The sequence below is a fragment of the Cyprinodon tularosa genome, unplaced genomic scaffold (assembly GCF_016077235.1).
Source record: "Cyprinodon tularosa strain WSP-4 unplaced genomic scaffold, ASM1607723v1 ctg195, whole genome shotgun sequence".
NCBI lineage: Eukaryota > Metazoa > Chordata > Actinopteri > Cyprinodontiformes > Cyprinodontidae > Cyprinodon > Cyprinodon tularosa.
Window position 1 is genome coordinate 1,296,344 of NW_024038707.1, and position 17,431 is coordinate 1,313,774.

At 40.1% G+C, this 17,431-nt stretch overlaps 1 protein-coding gene across 1 annotated transcript; it reads right to left on the reverse strand.

The window, feature by feature from the left end:
• Nucleotides 1–1,111: 1,111 nt before the first annotated feature.
• Nucleotides 1,112–13,941, reverse strand: LOC119782564 (CPD photolyase). Its single transcript, XM_038283585.1, has 9 exons — nucleotides 13,583–13,941; nucleotides 13,359–13,507; nucleotides 10,235–10,417; nucleotides 7,313–7,471; nucleotides 6,243–6,441; nucleotides 6,013–6,165; nucleotides 5,820–5,941; nucleotides 1,682–1,841; nucleotides 1,112–1,592 (listed from the first exon to the last, which is right to left on the reverse strand). The coding sequence occupies exons 1-9, from the start codon at nucleotides 13,815–13,817 to the stop codon at nucleotides 1,444–1,446; spliced, it is 1,509 nt and encodes a 502-aa protein (XP_038139513.1). The 5' UTR covers nucleotides 13,818–13,941; the 3' UTR covers nucleotides 1,112–1,443.
• Between the last annotated feature and the right edge of the window lie 3,490 nt (nucleotides 13,942–17,431).

A 17,431-nucleotide genomic window follows, 5' to 3' on the forward strand; every position in this document is an offset into this window, starting at 1 on the left:
CTTTTTACTCCGACTCCACTCTTTCACTGAATTACAGGGTCTGACCAGAAGATGGCGCCTCTCTTTAGATCTTAATGTCCACAAATCATGACAGGAAGAATATTTAAGTACAAAGATTGTTTAGAAAGGAATCTTATGGGACCAACCAAGGACCCATCAAGGAAAGTAGGGAAAATGTTTAATGGCTACTACTATATTTATACTTCATTGACTTAATTGTTTCACCACCAATTACAGCTTACAACTGATGGGAATCATAATTTGGCATAACATTAGAATATATGATGTTCTAATATTTAACAGAAGCCTTTAAAAACCAGATGTTTTAGACCTGAGGGAAGTTGTTCATTCTGAAACTAAATTATAAGTTGCTAACCTATGATTATATAATTTTAAACTGTAAAAAAAATGTTAGAGGCACAAACGAAAAATTTTGCTGCACAAACGTAGCACAAACGTTTGACACTAATTTTGTCTGATTTGAAGAAGGATAGGATGGGTTGGAAACATTTTCAGGAACAATAGAGTGAAAGTCTTGTTACATGAAGCCTGTTGTCTGGTTGACTGAAAATGTTCACAGGTATCACAACATCTAATACAGAAAGAGCCTTTCATTTCTGTCAGGTAGGCAACATTTTCCATTGGTCCAAATTAGACCTTAAAGCTCCTCAGGTTTAAACAGACATCCAATAAAACCAGATTAGAGTCTGAAAGAAAAGTTCCATGCATTTCTTTTTAAGTTTATCCTCTGCTAAGAGCCGACTGGGTGGAAGTGGAGAGGTTGATGTTTTAATTACGTTTGCTGAATGACAGCCCCCCCCCTCTATAACTGGGCTGACATTCACTTCCTTATATAGACGCACAGCCCCACGTCAGTGTGAGCTTGGAGGAGCACTTCTTCCTTTCATTACATTAATAAACATTAATAATAATTAAATTTAATTTTCAATCGGTCGTGGTTTTAACATGTTAAAACACATTTATGCTGCTTTAAATGCAAGAGGGGTTTAATTCTGGAATAAAGGAGCAGCAGGATATAATGCGTCTACCTGTGGAACTGCATCATTTACAGTCAGAATCTTGAAAGCAAACAGAAAAACAACCAAAATCATCCATTTGATCCATTTATTGAAAACACAATCCTAAAATCTGTAGAACTCGGGTATAAAAAGAACAAAAACAGGAGTGCTGTAACAATGGGTTAGAAGAGGACTCAGCAACACATTTCTGAAACATCCAAAATGAATATATAAAAACCATCCTGCAAAACCGTTCCCAGGTTGTCGTCGATTAGAGAGAAGAAAAGGTCCCAACATAACATATACTGAATATATCAGAGACAAACATCTAAGGTTAAAAAGAATGACAAGCTCCCTGAGGTAAAATGCCGGAGATGCAGCTCATCAAACACTCCCTCTACGTCCTTCCAAGCAGGCCAGGCTTTCAGGCCGTTTTGGGACGGTACTTCCTCTCAAACCGAGCTACGTCGAACTTCCGAAGGCAGCCTTTGTAGTTCATGTAGCGGATTTTTCCAAAAACCGCTCTCTCAGCCCAGCCCTGGTCGTGGATGCCGCAGATGGACCACATGCAACCTATAGGACGGAAACCCAGCGGAGGAAGGACTGAGGTGAGAAAAGAGCAAACCGAGGATCTGATGAGCAGCGGCGTCTTGGTTCCTTACCTACAAAGCCGTTTGGGTCCTGACCGTCCAGCTCGTAGCGGTCATTGAGGTAGAGAGCGATGGACAGCGCCTCCTCTGGTGAGCGGGTCCATTCCAGGATCTTCTTGGCCCAGTACATCCTCAGGAAGCCGTGCATCTTCCCCTCCGTTACCATCTGGTACTGAAGGGCAAACAGGCGTTAAACTTGGATTTAAATAATTCAAACTGTCTAAGAAAGTGGAAGGAAACTCTTTGATAGTTTAACTCTAATCATCAGCATTGCTGCTAAAAGCATCCAGTTAATTCTCTGTTTAATGTGAAATAATTAAACTTTCCCTCATATTCTACAACCAACATCAACGCTTCTCATTGGAGTTAAAAATAAGACGATACTTTCATTACATGAAAAATAATCTGAAAAGTGTGGCACGGATTTGTCATCAGGCCCCATGAGACCCAAAAAATAGACGTCTAATTTTAAAGTTTTAAGAGGTCCACAAAATTTTAAAGCAAATGTTTTTTTAAATAAAAATAATACCGTAAATTCCGGACTATAGAGCGCACCTGATTACAAGTCTAATTTTAGAAACAAAGCCGCACTGGATTTTAACCCGTTTCCCACGTTGTATGAGATATTTACAAATAAAGATATTACAGGTCAGCATTTTTTTAACGTTTGATTTAATCCGTATGATAAAACAAACAAATGCGGTACATATTATGAATGCTTTTTTCTTTTAAACTACCTGTAACACATTTAAATATACGCATGTGTCGGTAACACGCAAATAACGCCGCATATACCGGTACTTTTAATTGAACAACGCACAGAACATTGCAGCCGACCAGGATCGCTTTCTTCTTCCTCCTGCGCACTAAAACCCTCAAAGTCCTCTTCCTCGGTGTCTGAATGGAACAGCTTCAGGATGCTGTCACTGACTTCAGTCTCATCCTTGTCGCTCTCACGGTCCTCTTCATCCCGCAGCAGCCCAGCCTTTCGAAACCCGCCTGTGATGCTGGATGTTTTCACACGGCTCAACGCATTGAGAAAAAAAACATGTATTAGTCGCACTGTATTATAGGCCGCAGTGTTCAAACAGCGGGAAAAAAAGTAGCGGCTTATAGTCCGGAATTTACGGTAAATAAACCCCATCTTCATTTTTTTCATTATAATTACCATCTTAACAGTTAAATTAACTTGCAATATTTAAATGAAACATAGTGTGATTTCTGCAGGAAGGGGATCAATAACAGATGGAAACCGATTCAGATTATTTCGACATCAGCTCTGGTTCTTTTCATTATATCTTTTGAAGCAGATATTTGACTTTTCTTCCTCCATTTACATGATAAAAATAGCGATTAAAAAAATATTAACACTGGATGGCAAATGGAGGAAGCGGTACCTTGCAAAATGTAGGGTTTTTGTTTACATGTAAACATAAAGGCTGCCAAACCCTCAGAATGAATAAAAAAAAAAAAAAGTTTTTTTTACAAGTTAAAATCGTGTTCTAATCATAATCAGATTTGAATATCGCGACTATAAGGCGCATATAAATGTCTTTTTTTCCCTCAAAATGTGCGGTGCGCCCTATGTGTGTTGTTACTGCGGACGTTGTTGAGAGCGCCATGAGAATGTTAAAGGGGGAAGTGTGGACAGAAACTGCCGCCTGTGGTGATTTTTAAGAGAAAGACTTTGCCTAAAGAGACTTTTCCAGCTGGAGTCGTTATTAAGGCAAATGAAAAGGGCTGGATGGATGAGGAGATGATGAAGGAGTGGCTGAGGGAGGTGTATGTAAGGAGACCAGGTGGTTTTTTCCATGCATCACCATCGCTGTTAATCTGTGACTCCATGCTTGCCCATCTCACAGCCGATGTGAAAAAACAAGGTGAAACAAATGAACGCTGTTATTCCAGGAGGTCTGACAAAGGAACTTCAACCGCTCGACATCAGTGTGAACCGGCCGTTCAAAGTAAGGCTGCGAGCGGCGTGGGAGCGACGGATGACCGACAGAGACCAGTTTCAAGTAAAGTGGAAGGCAGCGCCGGGCAAGTTACGCCACAGTTTGCAGATGGATTGTTGATGCTTGGGCTAACTTGTCTGCTGGCTCTGTTGTTCCAGCTTTCGCAAAAGCCGGCATCATTTCCAAGGAGCCGCGCTGCACGGAAAGTAACTCTGACAGCGAAGAAGGGGAAATTGGCATGTCTGATTTAGCGCAGCTGTTTAATTCAGAAACAGAGGATGATGACTTTGATGGGTTTGATTAATACTTTGTAATAAATACATTAATAAAGCACAATCATACTCAGTTTTGCTCCCGCTTTATTTTTAAATATGCAGTAGAGGTATTTAAACGTAGTAGAGGACATGTACCGGTATATAAACCCGCGCCCTATAATCCAGTGCGTACGGAAGAGGATTAGGGCCACTGAAAAAAAAAAAAAAAAAAGTTAACTGATTTTTAAATTTTATTTCAGTTTAACATGGGGAAAAAAAGTCAGAATTCTGACTGAATTCTGACAATAAAAAAGTCAGAATTCTGAGAAAAAAAGTCAGAATTCTGAGAAAAACAGAATTCTGAGAAAAAAAGTCAGACTTCTGAGATTAAAGTCAGAATTCTGAGATTAAAGTCAGAATTCTGACTTTTTCCCATACTATACTGAAATAAAATAAAAAAAATCAGTTCACTTTTTTTTTTCCAGTGGCCCTAATCCTCCTCCGTAGGTGCGCCTTATGTGTGTGTTAAATACAGTAACTGAAACTGCCCCTTTTAGTACGGTGCGCCTTATGGTCGTGAAAATACGGTAATAATTTAATTTCAAATGTGAAATCACAAAAAAACTTCAACTTGGATTTTTAAATCTGATGAAAATGTTAAATTTGATATAGCTGCATCTCTTTTCACCAAATCTTCCCATTCTCCAAAGTATTAAACCTTAAATTGTCTAAATTAATATTTTAAACATTAGAAAAAACTGCAGCCTTAAAGGAATACTACACCCAAAACATGATTAGCCTTCATTTTCTACTCACCCCCATGCTGAACAACACTCTGGAGTACTTTTTTGATATCTCAAATGCATCTGGAGATCTGGGAGGCTTCTTGCTGTCTGCTGACATTCAAATAATGGAGGTCTATGGCGCCCGAGACAGAAAGGTCCATAAAAGTCCACAAAAAACGTGTCAATATTCCTCCATACTGCTCGTCCAATGTATTCCAAGTGTCCTGAGTGGGTAGCATCCAGAATTTACTCGAAACGAAGTCATTTAGAATGTTTTTAGAGCATAAACAGTAGTGTATAGGATTTCCTGAAAGCGCGCACATGCGCGTTCACGACGCTACGGAAGCCGGCAGACCGAACCAGATGAAAGTGCGCATTCAGCGTCTGCTCTGCCAATAATGCAAGCGTAGAAGAAGAAATGTGCTGTTTACCTGTGCAAAGAAAGAAACAACGAAAGAAAAATGTCTGAGGACTTCAGTGTTGAGGAAGAGCATGAGTTCTTTGCCGAGCTGAATGCGCTGGTTTGGTCTGCCGGCTTCCGTAGCGTCGGGATCGCGCAGGTGCGCGCTTTCAGGAAATCCTATACACTACTGTTTATGCTCTAAAAACATTCCAAATGACTTCGTTTCGAGTAAATTCTGGACGCTACCCACTCAGGACACTTGGAATACATTGGACGAGCAGTATGGAGGAATATTGACACGTTTTTTGTGGACTTTTATGGACCTTTCTGTCTCGGGCGCCATAGACCTCCATTATTTGAATGTCAACAGACAGCAAGAAGCCTCCCAGATCTCCAGATGCATTTGAGATATCAAAAAAGTACTCCAGAGTGTTGTTCAGCATGGGGGTGAGTAGAAAATGAAGGCTAATCATGTTTTGGGTGTACTATTCCTTTAACGTTATAAAAGTGCATCTGCATCAAGCGGCGTCTGTAATTCTGCTGAAGGGCCACTTTGGGCTCCACCGTCCAACCTTCACCGTCCCTGATTAAGAAACGCTTCCCTGCCTTCACTCCTCTTCCCTTTACGGTTTGTGGAGAAGAAAATAACTTGGATGCTGATTTGTGAATATTTTTACTGTGAATCACTGGAAAAGTTAACTTGACCTCATTCTGGAAGCCACTGGGAAGTTTATCAGAGGTTTTTTTTGGTACCTGAGCTCCGTTCCATAACTTGTCATGAGTCTTGGCGTTCTCCAGCTGCTCCCGCGTGTAGATGTACTCCCTCTTGTCCTTGGCGTGGTCTTTCAGCGTCTTCTGAGCCCACTCGTAAGCACCTGAGCGCCGCAGAGAAACGTTTAAAGAAGCTGCCGCTGCAGGTCTCCGCTCTGATCGGACACCCACTGACCTTCCACTTGGTCGTACTTCTCGTTGTAGTAGCAGAAGTTATCCGTCAGCTCCCGTCGCACCACCAGCTCCTCGATGAAGGCGGCCACCGACTCGCCGGCGTTTTTCCCGCAGCGCCGGACCTGCAGCGCCACACGCTGCGCCGAAAGCTGACCTGATAGGAGGAAGGAAACGGAGAGATGCAGCTGGAGTGGCTGAACGGGACGAGGGAAATGATGCGAGGCTACTGACCGAAGCGGATCCATGGGGAGAGCTGGCTGAGGGCGGCCATGTTGGGGTCGTTGCGCTGGGTGGCGAAGAGCTTCAGGCGGACGTCGATGAAGGACTCCAACATGGCCATTCCTGCTTTGGAGCCTGGCTTGGCCCACTCTGGTTCTCCCACCGTTCTGTCGACGTCCAGAGAGGAAAGCGTTTGCTCCCAGTCCACCGGCTGTGAGGCGGAGAAGCAGAGCAGAGATCAAACCTCATCCATGAAGCAACAGAGGAAGGATGAACAAACTCAGACAATCATCAACACCTGATCCACAAACGGATTCACCTCTTTTCTTAAGTTTTTGCTTTATTTTTTCCAGATCTCAAACTAATTTAAAGGTTAAATGCAGTGTGATGGATGATCCCCCCACCACCACATCGTGTTGGTATTTTCTTTTCTTGCTTTATATTATATTACAGTTTATCTTTAAGTTGGTTATTTCTTTTAGACGGGTATTTTCTAATGGGTGCACACTTTAGTTAATGTCTGTCTGAATGGTTTATTTACACTTGTTGTTTTGTTTGAGGTGCTGCTGATGCAAACCAGCTGGAGGAGGAAACCTGGAGCGTACCATTTTTGAAAGACTGACGGGGGAGACTTGTTTCAAGTTGTTTTCAATTAGTTTGTCACTTAAATACTCACTTATTGTTTCTGCTAAGTAAAAGTTAGTTTTGCTTTATTTGTTTCATAGAATGGTTAATTTTGTATTTATTGGTGCTTTTGTTATGTAGTGTCTCCCTCATGTGGTAGACTTGGGTTACTCCATCCCTTTTTAAGCAGCCTTTAGTTCTTTGTTTGGAGGTCAGTTTTTCTTTTTTTTTTTGAGTTAGATCCTCAGTTGATCTCAGTTAAGTTTGGCCCAGATCCATGTTATTTTGTATTTGATTCAAAGGGAAATGTGTCTTTGTCCCAAACATGAGAAGATTTGGGCATCAACAGCCAGAACACGTCAAACTAAGACTTTACAGAAGTAACCACGATACTGCGAAAACTAAACTTTGAAATGAGTCATTAGCCTAAAGCTTCTTCTGCATTTCACAGAACTTACTTTAGCCGTTCTGGTAGCGGTGTGTGCGTGTTTCTCTACAGGAGGGAAATCAGTGAGAAACTCTGGCAGGAGGTTGGTAATTTTGCCCCTGATGGTCCTGGCAGAGTACTCCAGCTTTGGCGACGCCACCCAGCAGGGGACGATGTTGTGGGCGTCAACCTGCAGATGGAGGACAGAAATGATCAAAACGGTCCACCATGAAGGGAAACATAAAGCTGCCATTTTTCCTAAACACCTGAAGTTTCTCTTCTATCAGGAGGTCTTTCCGTTCATATTTATTTTTACAATATGCTGAATTTAAAACAAGTTTTTATTTCAAGAATTTATTGCATCAGCTGTATTAAATACTGACAAAGTAAATCAATGACTTCTTTCACAACGTTAAACTTATTTTACAGGATATAATAGGAACTGATTATGTTACTGAATAATGAAAAAGAAGATCAATTAAATATGTGAAACACTGATGATTATCAAAGTACAGAGATGAAAAACTATCACTAAGAGACAGGGTATGTCGCTCTTATATACTGTCGGAGTATTGGATTCTTTGTTTCAATTAAATGGATGCTAATTCCGATATAGCTCCCTGTTTTTTCTGTAATCCAGTAATCAGTAGTGGGAGACCTCATGCTGTTAGCAGCACATTTAAAGGAGAATTCCGGTTTTTAACACTTTTAGCCCATTTTCTGTAGTGTCCAGGATGAAATCGAATGATCGACACCAAAATTTTGACAATTGGTCCTGTCTCTGCTTTTTGGCTCATGCAGAATCCCCCCTGGCTGCTTCAGAATGGCTTCCATAGTGCATGTCCGATAAAGTCCTTAAAACAACCTTAAACGTTCTTTTTTTAAAATATGCTACTCACCGGGTCGTCAGCGCTGTTCAATGACGTTCCAAAAAAAGTTTCGTGAAGAAAAACCGTTCCTGTATTGTTTTATTTAGCATTTTGTAAATCCCAGAACTATTTTTTCCGATACATCACAACCGCTTATAAACTTCCGCTTCCCGTTCGAATCTGAAGCGTTGCACACTCCAGACCACTAGTTGGCGACAATGTCTCTATACTTTGGGAATGTATATGAATATGTCCTCCTCAAGAATCCACCTTTCGTATTCCATTTTCAGAGGTTTTTAAAGTGTTTAACAGAGACGTTAGCACCTCGACGTCGGAGTACACAGAGTGAAGCGAAAAGACTACAACTAAGCGTAAACAGGCCCCATTTCCGTTTCCGGTGGCGGAGGGATATTGACTATTCCAACAGAACTCAATGGGATTTACAAAATGCTAAATAAAACACTACAGGAACGTTTTTTCTTTACGAAACTTTTTTTGGAACGTCATTGAACAGCGCTGACGACACGGTGAGTAGCATATTTTTAGGTGATAATTTAAGTGATAATTTAAGTAGTTTATCTTGTGGTTATTTTTACAAACAGAACAAATTAAGTTTTTTCTACATGCTTTTTGTCATTAAACGGTGGAAATAATCTGCTACTCTGGATCCGCTCATGTTTCTGTTTTAGCATTACCTCTCCTGTGAGGCTCATCTTAAAGGAATAGTACACCCAAAACATGATTAACCTTCATTTTCTACTCACCCCCATGCTGAACAACACTCTGGAGTACTTTTTTGATATCTCAAATGCATCTGGAGATCTGGGAGGCTTCTTGCTGTCTGCTGACATTCAAATAATGGAGGTCTATGGCGCCCGAGGCAGAAAGGTCCATAAAAGTCCACAAAAAACGTGTCAATATTCCTCCATACTGCTCGTCCAATGTATTCCAAGTGTCCTGAGTGGGTAGCATCCAGAATTTACTCGAAACGAAGTCATTTAGAATGTTTTTAGAGCATAAACAGTAGTGTATAGGATTTCCTGAAAGCGCGCGCCTGTGCGTTCATGACGCTACGGAAGCCGGCAGACCAAATCAGATGAAAGTGCGCATTCAGCGTCTGCTCTGCCAATAATGCAAGCGTAGAAGAAGAAATGTGCCGTTTACCTGTGCAAAGAAAGAAACAACGAAAGAAAAATGTCTGAGGACTTCAGTGTTGAGGAAGAGCATGAGTTCTTTGCCGAGCTGAATGCGCACTTTCATCTTGTTTGGTCTGCCACGGTTTCCGCAGACTCGTGAACGCGCTTTTAGGAAATCCTATACACTACTGTTTATGCTCTAAATACATTCTAAATGACTTCGTTTCTAGTAAATTCTGGATGCTACCCACTCAGGACACTTGGAATACATTGGACGAGCAGTATGGAGGAATATTGACACGTTTTTTGTGGACTTTTATGGACCTTTCTGTCTCGGGCGCCATAGACCTCCATTATTTGAATGTCAGCAGACAGCAAGAAGCCTCCCAGATCTCCAGATGCATTTGAGATATCAAAAAAGTACTCCAGAGTGTTGTTCAGCATGGGGTGAGTAGAAAATGAAGGCTAATCATGTTTTGGGTGTACTATTCCTTTAAGAATGAACAACAGTGCCCTCTAGTGGACACTGGTAATATTACATTTAAATAAATTCCTTCTAAGCAGACGTTATGAAATTAACCAGATGGAACAAATTTTAATCTAATAAACCGTTAACTGACAATTAAAGGTGCCGTAGGAGATCTTTTCTGATGCATTTCTTACCGTGTGGCTTAAAGGTCTCCCCACAGCCGCTTAGCAATCAGTGAAATAGAAGGTCTGGAAGTGGAACTAAAATCAATGGTCCCCGCTACAGTGAGAAATCAATCAGTAACCCCAACCAATCACAAAAGATGGTCCGTTGTACACGATTGGTTTCTGACACGTCAATCAGGGTTGTCTGCTTGTCCCTCCCCTGTCCGCATACCCTGACACATGCTCGTGCAGGACGCCATGGCTGGAAGCTAGCCACTGTTATTTATTCTACGGAAAACTATTTTTTTTTTTTACCTGTATGAGGGGGATGTCTTTAGAAAGCTTCTTTTTGACCGCGTTCAGCCACTGCTGAGGCTCTCTGAGGGGAGAGAAGTCCGTCACTACGGCCCCAAAGCGCTGATCAGACACAAAGCCGGGGAGCACTTCTCCTGGGGCCCCATGCAGCAGGTGAAACTGGATGTTCAACTTTTTGCAGGCCTGTTGGATAAAGAACAAGTAGCAAGGTTTAAAATTCTTCTACTATTTCTGCTTCATTTCTTTTAATTTTAACTCTTCCAACGGCTAGTCTCTTCCTGCACAACTAAAGGAGTGTTCACACTGAACAGGTTTTACTAAATCACAAAAACTCTGCTATGGTTGCTTACGGCGTAGAACAGACGAAGTGTGAATGCAGTCGTTTGTTTCCTGGTGCAGACCTGGTTTTGAATGCAGTCCAAACGTTTTCATAAAGGGTTTACATTGGAGCCTCTTATGTATCAAAGCTGAGGGGATGTTTACATCTGTATTAGTGGGAGTGCATGAAAATCCAGGAAAAACTAACAGTAAATTCACCCGGCTTTTTGTTAGAAGTTTACATGCATGCATCATGGAAATCCGTTTAGTAATAAATTTAAAATCTGACACTGCAGCAGTTTGGAATACAACAGATAAGGAAATTCTAACGAGGCATCCAGGGGAGAACGCATTCCTCAGTCAGACCTGATCTGCATTAAGGTAAAAACAAAAGGCAGCAAAGTTTAAAAGAATAACAGGTTAATAACAGGTTAATCTCGCTTTTATAGGATCACTTATGGGTTAACAGTGTAAAGAATTTAACTAAACTAAACGCTTAACCTTATTTTTTTTACAAAAAAGTTAGCATTTCCCGTGACACAACTTTCTCATTTCCAACAATGACAGAAAATAAATAACAACATAAAAAGGGGACAGGTGCTGCAATCACTGAAAGCAAAAACCTAAAATCAACAAATCAAATTCAATCCAAAAATGCTGCAATCACAAAGAAGACGCTGCAAAACACAGTGCTGCAAATAGTAAAAACAATAGCAAATTTGCTGTTAAACACAGAACCACAGTGTTAAATATATATATATATATATATATATATATATATATATATATATATGTGGTTTGTTCTGTGTTCGTTTCCCTCCAGTGCAGTTAATCCTAACTGGGGATATGCGTACCCCTAGTGGTCTGCGAGTGCATTGCAAGGGGTACACGAAAATATCTTATTTCTTAGGCAGTAAAATAAAGTATGGCTGGAAGCTGTTCTGATTTTTGTACGGAAGAGGATTAGGGCCACTGAAAAAAAAAAAGTTAACTGATTTTTTTTATTTTATTTCAGTATAGTATGGGGAAAAAGTCAGAATTCTGAGATTAAAGTCAGAATTCTGACTTTAATCTCAGAATTCTGACTTTTTTTATTGTCAGAATTCAGTCAGAATTCTGAGATTAAAGTCAGAATTCTGACTTTTTTTCCCATGTTAAACTGAAATAAAATTTAAAAATCAGTTTACTTTTTTTTTTTTTCAGTGGCCCTAATCCTCTTCCGTATTTTTGAGGACCTAATTGAAAAATTAAATAAAATTTTATCAACCAAAAAGCTGAAGTTAAAAGATTAAGTAAAATAGTTTTCATTTTATTACCAGTTATTGCACACTCCACTTTTGGACAATCAGCAACACTTTTGATTGAGAGGGGTATAAAAAATTCACACAAGTAAAAAAAGACTGGGAAACAAACTAGTGCGGAGGTCTTGAACAGGAGGTCCACGGAGGAACTGCATGGGGGTCTCGAAAGTTTGGATTGATTAGACTTTTTTTCTTTATATTCCCCCCTGCAATTGTTTCCACTAATTGAAATGTCTTTAAATCCACATTAAGATGAATTCAACACACTGTAGTAAACAGATAAATGGAGGCAGAAGATGTCTTTCAGTCATCAATGCACACATTCAGCGACACACAGGAGCTCTTTCAAGCTGGACACCGTTTCATTCACAACACCTGTCCCATCAACCAGGAATCAGAAATACTTTAATAATCCCATGGAGAAATTACTTTCGTTACATTACTCCATCTGTAACAGAGTGACTATAGGACCAGTTTGATATAACACTATTTCATACAATATACATAACTAGGGGGTCCCCGCTCCACCTAGCCTGGAAAACATTGCAGACCCCTGAACTAGCGATCTGGAGCATTTGCCGTTTTATTAATTGCATAATATTCTCCAGTGATCTACAGCTCTCACTGGATCGGTTCGCAGTCGAGTGTGAAGCAGCCGGGATGAGGATCAGTGCCTCCAAATCAGAGACCATGGCCTTGAGCCGGAAAAGGGTAGAGTGCCATCTCTGGTTGGGGAGGATGTACTGCCCCTAGTGGAGGAGTTTAAGTATCTTGGGGTCTTCTTCACGAATGAGGGGAAGATGGAGTGGGAGATTGATAGGCGGATTGGTGCGGCGTCTGCTGTGAAGCGGACCCCGTACCGGTTTGTTGTGGTGAAAAGAGAGCTGAGCCAAAAAGTTCAAGTTCCTACCCTCATCTATGGTCATGAAATCTCGATCATGACTTAAAGAACGAGACCCCGGATACAAGCGGCTGAAATTAGTTTTCTCCGTAGTGTGTCTGGGCTCTCCCTTAGAGATAGAGGGAGGAGCTCAGTCATCCAAGTAGAGCCGTTGCTCCTCCACATCGAGAGGACCCAGTTGAGGTGTCTCGGGCATCTGGTTAGGATGCCTCCTGAACGTCTCCCTGGTGAGGTGTTCCAGACACGTCCCACCGGGAGGAGGTCCAGGGGGAGACCCAGGACACGCTGGAGGAACTATGTTTCTCTGCCTTGGGGTTCCCCTGGAGGCCCAAGTGGATGGGGGAGAGGGACGTCTGGAACCCCTACTGAAGCTGCTACACCTGCGACCCGACCCCGGATAAGCGGAAGAAGATTGAAGGATATCATAATATTCTATCTGTGATTGTTTTTTTTGTGGCTGCAGCATTCTATGTTTGCATTCATTTGTTGTGGAGTTTGCATTGCATGTTTCTGCAGCTCGATTTGTCGTTACCTGCAGGTGTACACCTGTCAGCCACATAGATATTACAGCATTGGGACATTCCCAGTAAACCCCAAACGTTACCTTAGCAACCTGTTCCAGTCCCTTCAGCAGGAAGGCGTTATGTCTCAGAGTGGACAGCTCAGATTTAGGGACCAGCAGGCAGTAACAGACATGCAGGGGAACCTCCTCCTTAGCAGCCAGCTGCTGGGCGCGGATCAGAGCCCAGTTATCTGATGGAAACAAAGGAGAGATGATGAAGCAGAAGATAGAGCAGGTCTATGTCCCAGGTGTGGAGCAGACCTCACCCTGCACCCTCTGGTCTCTCAGCATCCAGTACAGCACCCCCTCTGAGCCCTGCTTCATCTTCTGGCTGTCAGTCAGGAACCTCTGCCGCTTCTTGTTGAACTTCATGTCCTTCTTCTCCTCCCTCTGCTGCTTCACCTGGCTCTCCAGCCAGCCTGCAGCCTTCTCCTCCTTGGGCTGCTTGGCGCTGGGCCCCCGCTCTGCTGCAGACGGAGCTTTGCGCTTCTTATCAGACATGTTGCCTCCGATAAATAAAGAGCTGGATGGGAGGAAGAGGAGCGATGCTGAGCGAAGCTGGGTCTGAACTTTGGAGAACCGCTGAGCTGCGAGGAGAGGAAACCTGCGAGGAAACGTTACGGTTAAAAACTAATAAACAAACAAACAGTCCGAGGATCATTGAACCAAACAGCGCAGAGACGCAGACCTTTTGCAAACACCGAGCAGCATACAAGGAGTCTACCGGAGGGAATCTTTGTCTGCAGCTTTCTGTGGAAAATAGCTGTAATGTATGGAAAACAGCAGGAAGCTAACATGAAACAGCCGCATATGTAACCCGCTGCTCTTTACACAACCGCTTACATGAGCACGTTCGCTGAGAGCTTTCGTAACTTGTAAACCCCGCCCACAAGCCCGACACCCACCCACAAACGATCCTGATTGGATAGTTCCTCCCATCTCTCAAACCCATTTCCGGTTTAATGCATCCAAATCTTTTTTTTTATTGTTTGTTTATTTTTTTTTATTGCAAACAAAGACCATACATACGGAAGAGGATTAGCGCCACTGGAAAAAAAAAAAGGTTGACTGATTTTTAAATTTTTATTTCAATATAATATGAGACTTTTTTCTCAGAATTCTGACTTTAATCTCAGAATTCTGACTCTTTTATCAGAATTCGGAATTTAATCTCAGAATTCTGACATTTTCTCACAATTCCTAATTTAATTTTAGAATTCTGACTTTTTTCTCAAAATTTCGAATTTAATCTGAGAATTCTGACTTTTTTCTCTGAATTCTGAATTTAATCTAAGAATTCTAACTTTACTCTCTTTTGGATCTTAACATAGATGGGCACCATCAGAGATGGCAAAAGTACTCACTTTCCATACTTGAGTAAAAGTACAGATAAAAAATACTCTGGTAAAAGTGGAAGTACTGATTAAACTTCTTTACTCAAGTAAAAGTAACAAAGTACAGGCTTGTAAATTTACTTAAAGTATAAAAGTAAAAGTAGAAACCACTTTTTTCATGCCGTTGCCTACATTTTAAATGGATGTCTGCCAATAGGACTAGATCTCCGTTGTGTTCATTTTCAATCATCTCGTCGTCCATGCTACTATGCTAACGCCACCGCCACCAAGCTGCAATGATTTGCCGCAAATGAATACCGCCGAATCTGTCGATTCATCTTGTAGTGGTGCGTCAAATGCAACGTAGATTCCCATCCAATTAGATTGAATTTGGTATTGATGACGTGAATAATAATAACGGTAACTCCATTGAAATGATTCAAAACTAAAGTTTCGAGCCAATTTTTAAAAATGTAAGGAGTAAAAAGTACAGATATTTGTGTAAAAATGTAAGGAGTAGAAGTAAAAAGTCGCTATAAAAATAAGTAGTAAAGTAAAAATATCAGAAAAATCTACTTGAGTACAGTAACAAAGTATTTGTACTTCGTTACTTCCCATCTCTGGGCACCATGAAGGAAGGAAGAGATGTGGGAGCACTCAGCTTCACTGACAAAGATGTGTTTATTGGGAGGGCCAGTAACACCTTGGTGGAAAATGATGGAATTAGTGCCTGAGATTAAAGTCAGAATTCTGACTTTAATCTCAGAATATTACACATGAAACCATAATTTATGAGAGTAATTAAAGTATGTATAACAGAAAACTGACGACATAAACTTTGTTACTGTTTTTTAGTTTGACCTACATTACATAGATTGTCTCCGTAGATAAAAGTAACAATAAAAAAAAGAAAATATTGTATATAAAAGTGAATAGTAATCTTAAGCTTGTCCTTCTGTCTGTTATATTTTAGGTTTAAATGTGCTGGTTTTCAGTACAGTGAGTAGAGAAGCCAAACATTGTATAGACTTAAACAGATTTTATTTTGTCATTTTGTACACACAAGTGTAAACAAAAAGAAATTTCGTTAAGTGCAGCTCTCTAGACTATTTCTTTTATTAAAGTGCAGCCTTGATAAAGGTAAGCAAGAGTGATAAAAAATATTGTGATGTTTTTTTGCGCTTTGTTTTTTGGTCTAGGATGTATATGTGTATATAAATGACTCACTAATGTTTTATAACTTTTTGATCTTGTGGGTAGACTAGACGCACAGTAATTCTGAGGGGTGGAGGTGTAATTTATCAAGTTTAAAAATAAAGAAAACGTATCTTGAGCCAAGAATGTAATTAAGTTTTGCTTTGTATTTAATAAAAAGAGATAAAAAAAAAAAAAAAGTGATGGAAAAAGTGATGTAAACATATGACTGTAGTTACAGTTCCAACATTCAGGTTTGCTTTTTTTGTTGGGTTCTTTTTCTAAATAAAAGTGCAGAAAAATCCTGATAATACTACTTGAGTAACAGTAACAAGTATGGTGTAGTAAAACCAAGGGCGTAGGTTTGATTTTAACTTTGGTAGGGACACGATTGGTCGGGTGTCATTGGTGCAATGCAATATGCACGCCCTTTTTTATACTCGATGTGAGCATCCGTACTGATAAGAGGAATTCAATGTTAAAAGAGAAAAGCATAATTTTGCTACATTAATAAAAATTAAATAAAAAAAACACTACACTCATTAGATGCTGTTTATCAATGTTTGAAGCATTAATTGATTATTTCAATAATCGTCAACTAATTTAATAATTGATTCATCATTAACTGGAGTATAAAGACTCTAAAACATAATATAAATGTAAAATGTGTCTTTTTCCAACAGAGCAACCCACTTAGATCAGTAATTATACCAAAATTGTAAAACTACAATACATATATATAATCAAAATTCTCCAACCAGAACTCCTCATGTGGAAATATTTTAGTTTCACCTGGTTTATTTAGACGTCACCTGAAGCACTGAATGGCAGCTGCTTCACCTACAAGCTGCCCTGCACCATTATTACTGGATATCTGTGTTTCCTATAATCATATAATGTATAAGTGCATTTTTAATAGTAAAGGATTAAATGTAACACAACCTTTTATCATTGTCCTATATTGCTACTGTCTGACTGTATAAATAGCTCCTTATGTATATTTTCTTTTTAGTGGCATCATCTACAAACACAACACTGAGAATGAGCCTAAGAGTGTTAAAATATAAAATCACTTTTAACAATTATAAAAGACAATATAACACTATCTTATCTGTAATTTAATAATATCCAAAATAAACAGTCAGATTCCAGCATTTTTACCAGACATTAATGTTTGTACTAATTTACTTATAGACTGTGTGGAAATCTATGTAAGATAAAATCAATGTTAATATTCTTCATCTGTTTGTTCTTCTCTTTATCCTATTTCTAGAAGTATAAATAGTCAATTAAATTATTATTATTATTTGGAACCCTAATTATGCTTTTTAAACGATAAACAGCAGATGTTTAGCTGCCATTTCTTGTTGTTTTCCTCTATAAGAGAAATAACACCTGCTAATAATTATACCTGAACTTCCTCAGAGTCATCAAAAAATGAAACCAGTAACAGCAACTAAATATTGGTAAAAAGGAAACCGTCACATTTTCTTTTTTAGGTGGCTGTGGCTAAGAATCAGAAATGTTGATGGCTTACAGCCTTTATTTGCCCATTTTGTGTCTTCAGAACTCCTGGCTGACTCAGAA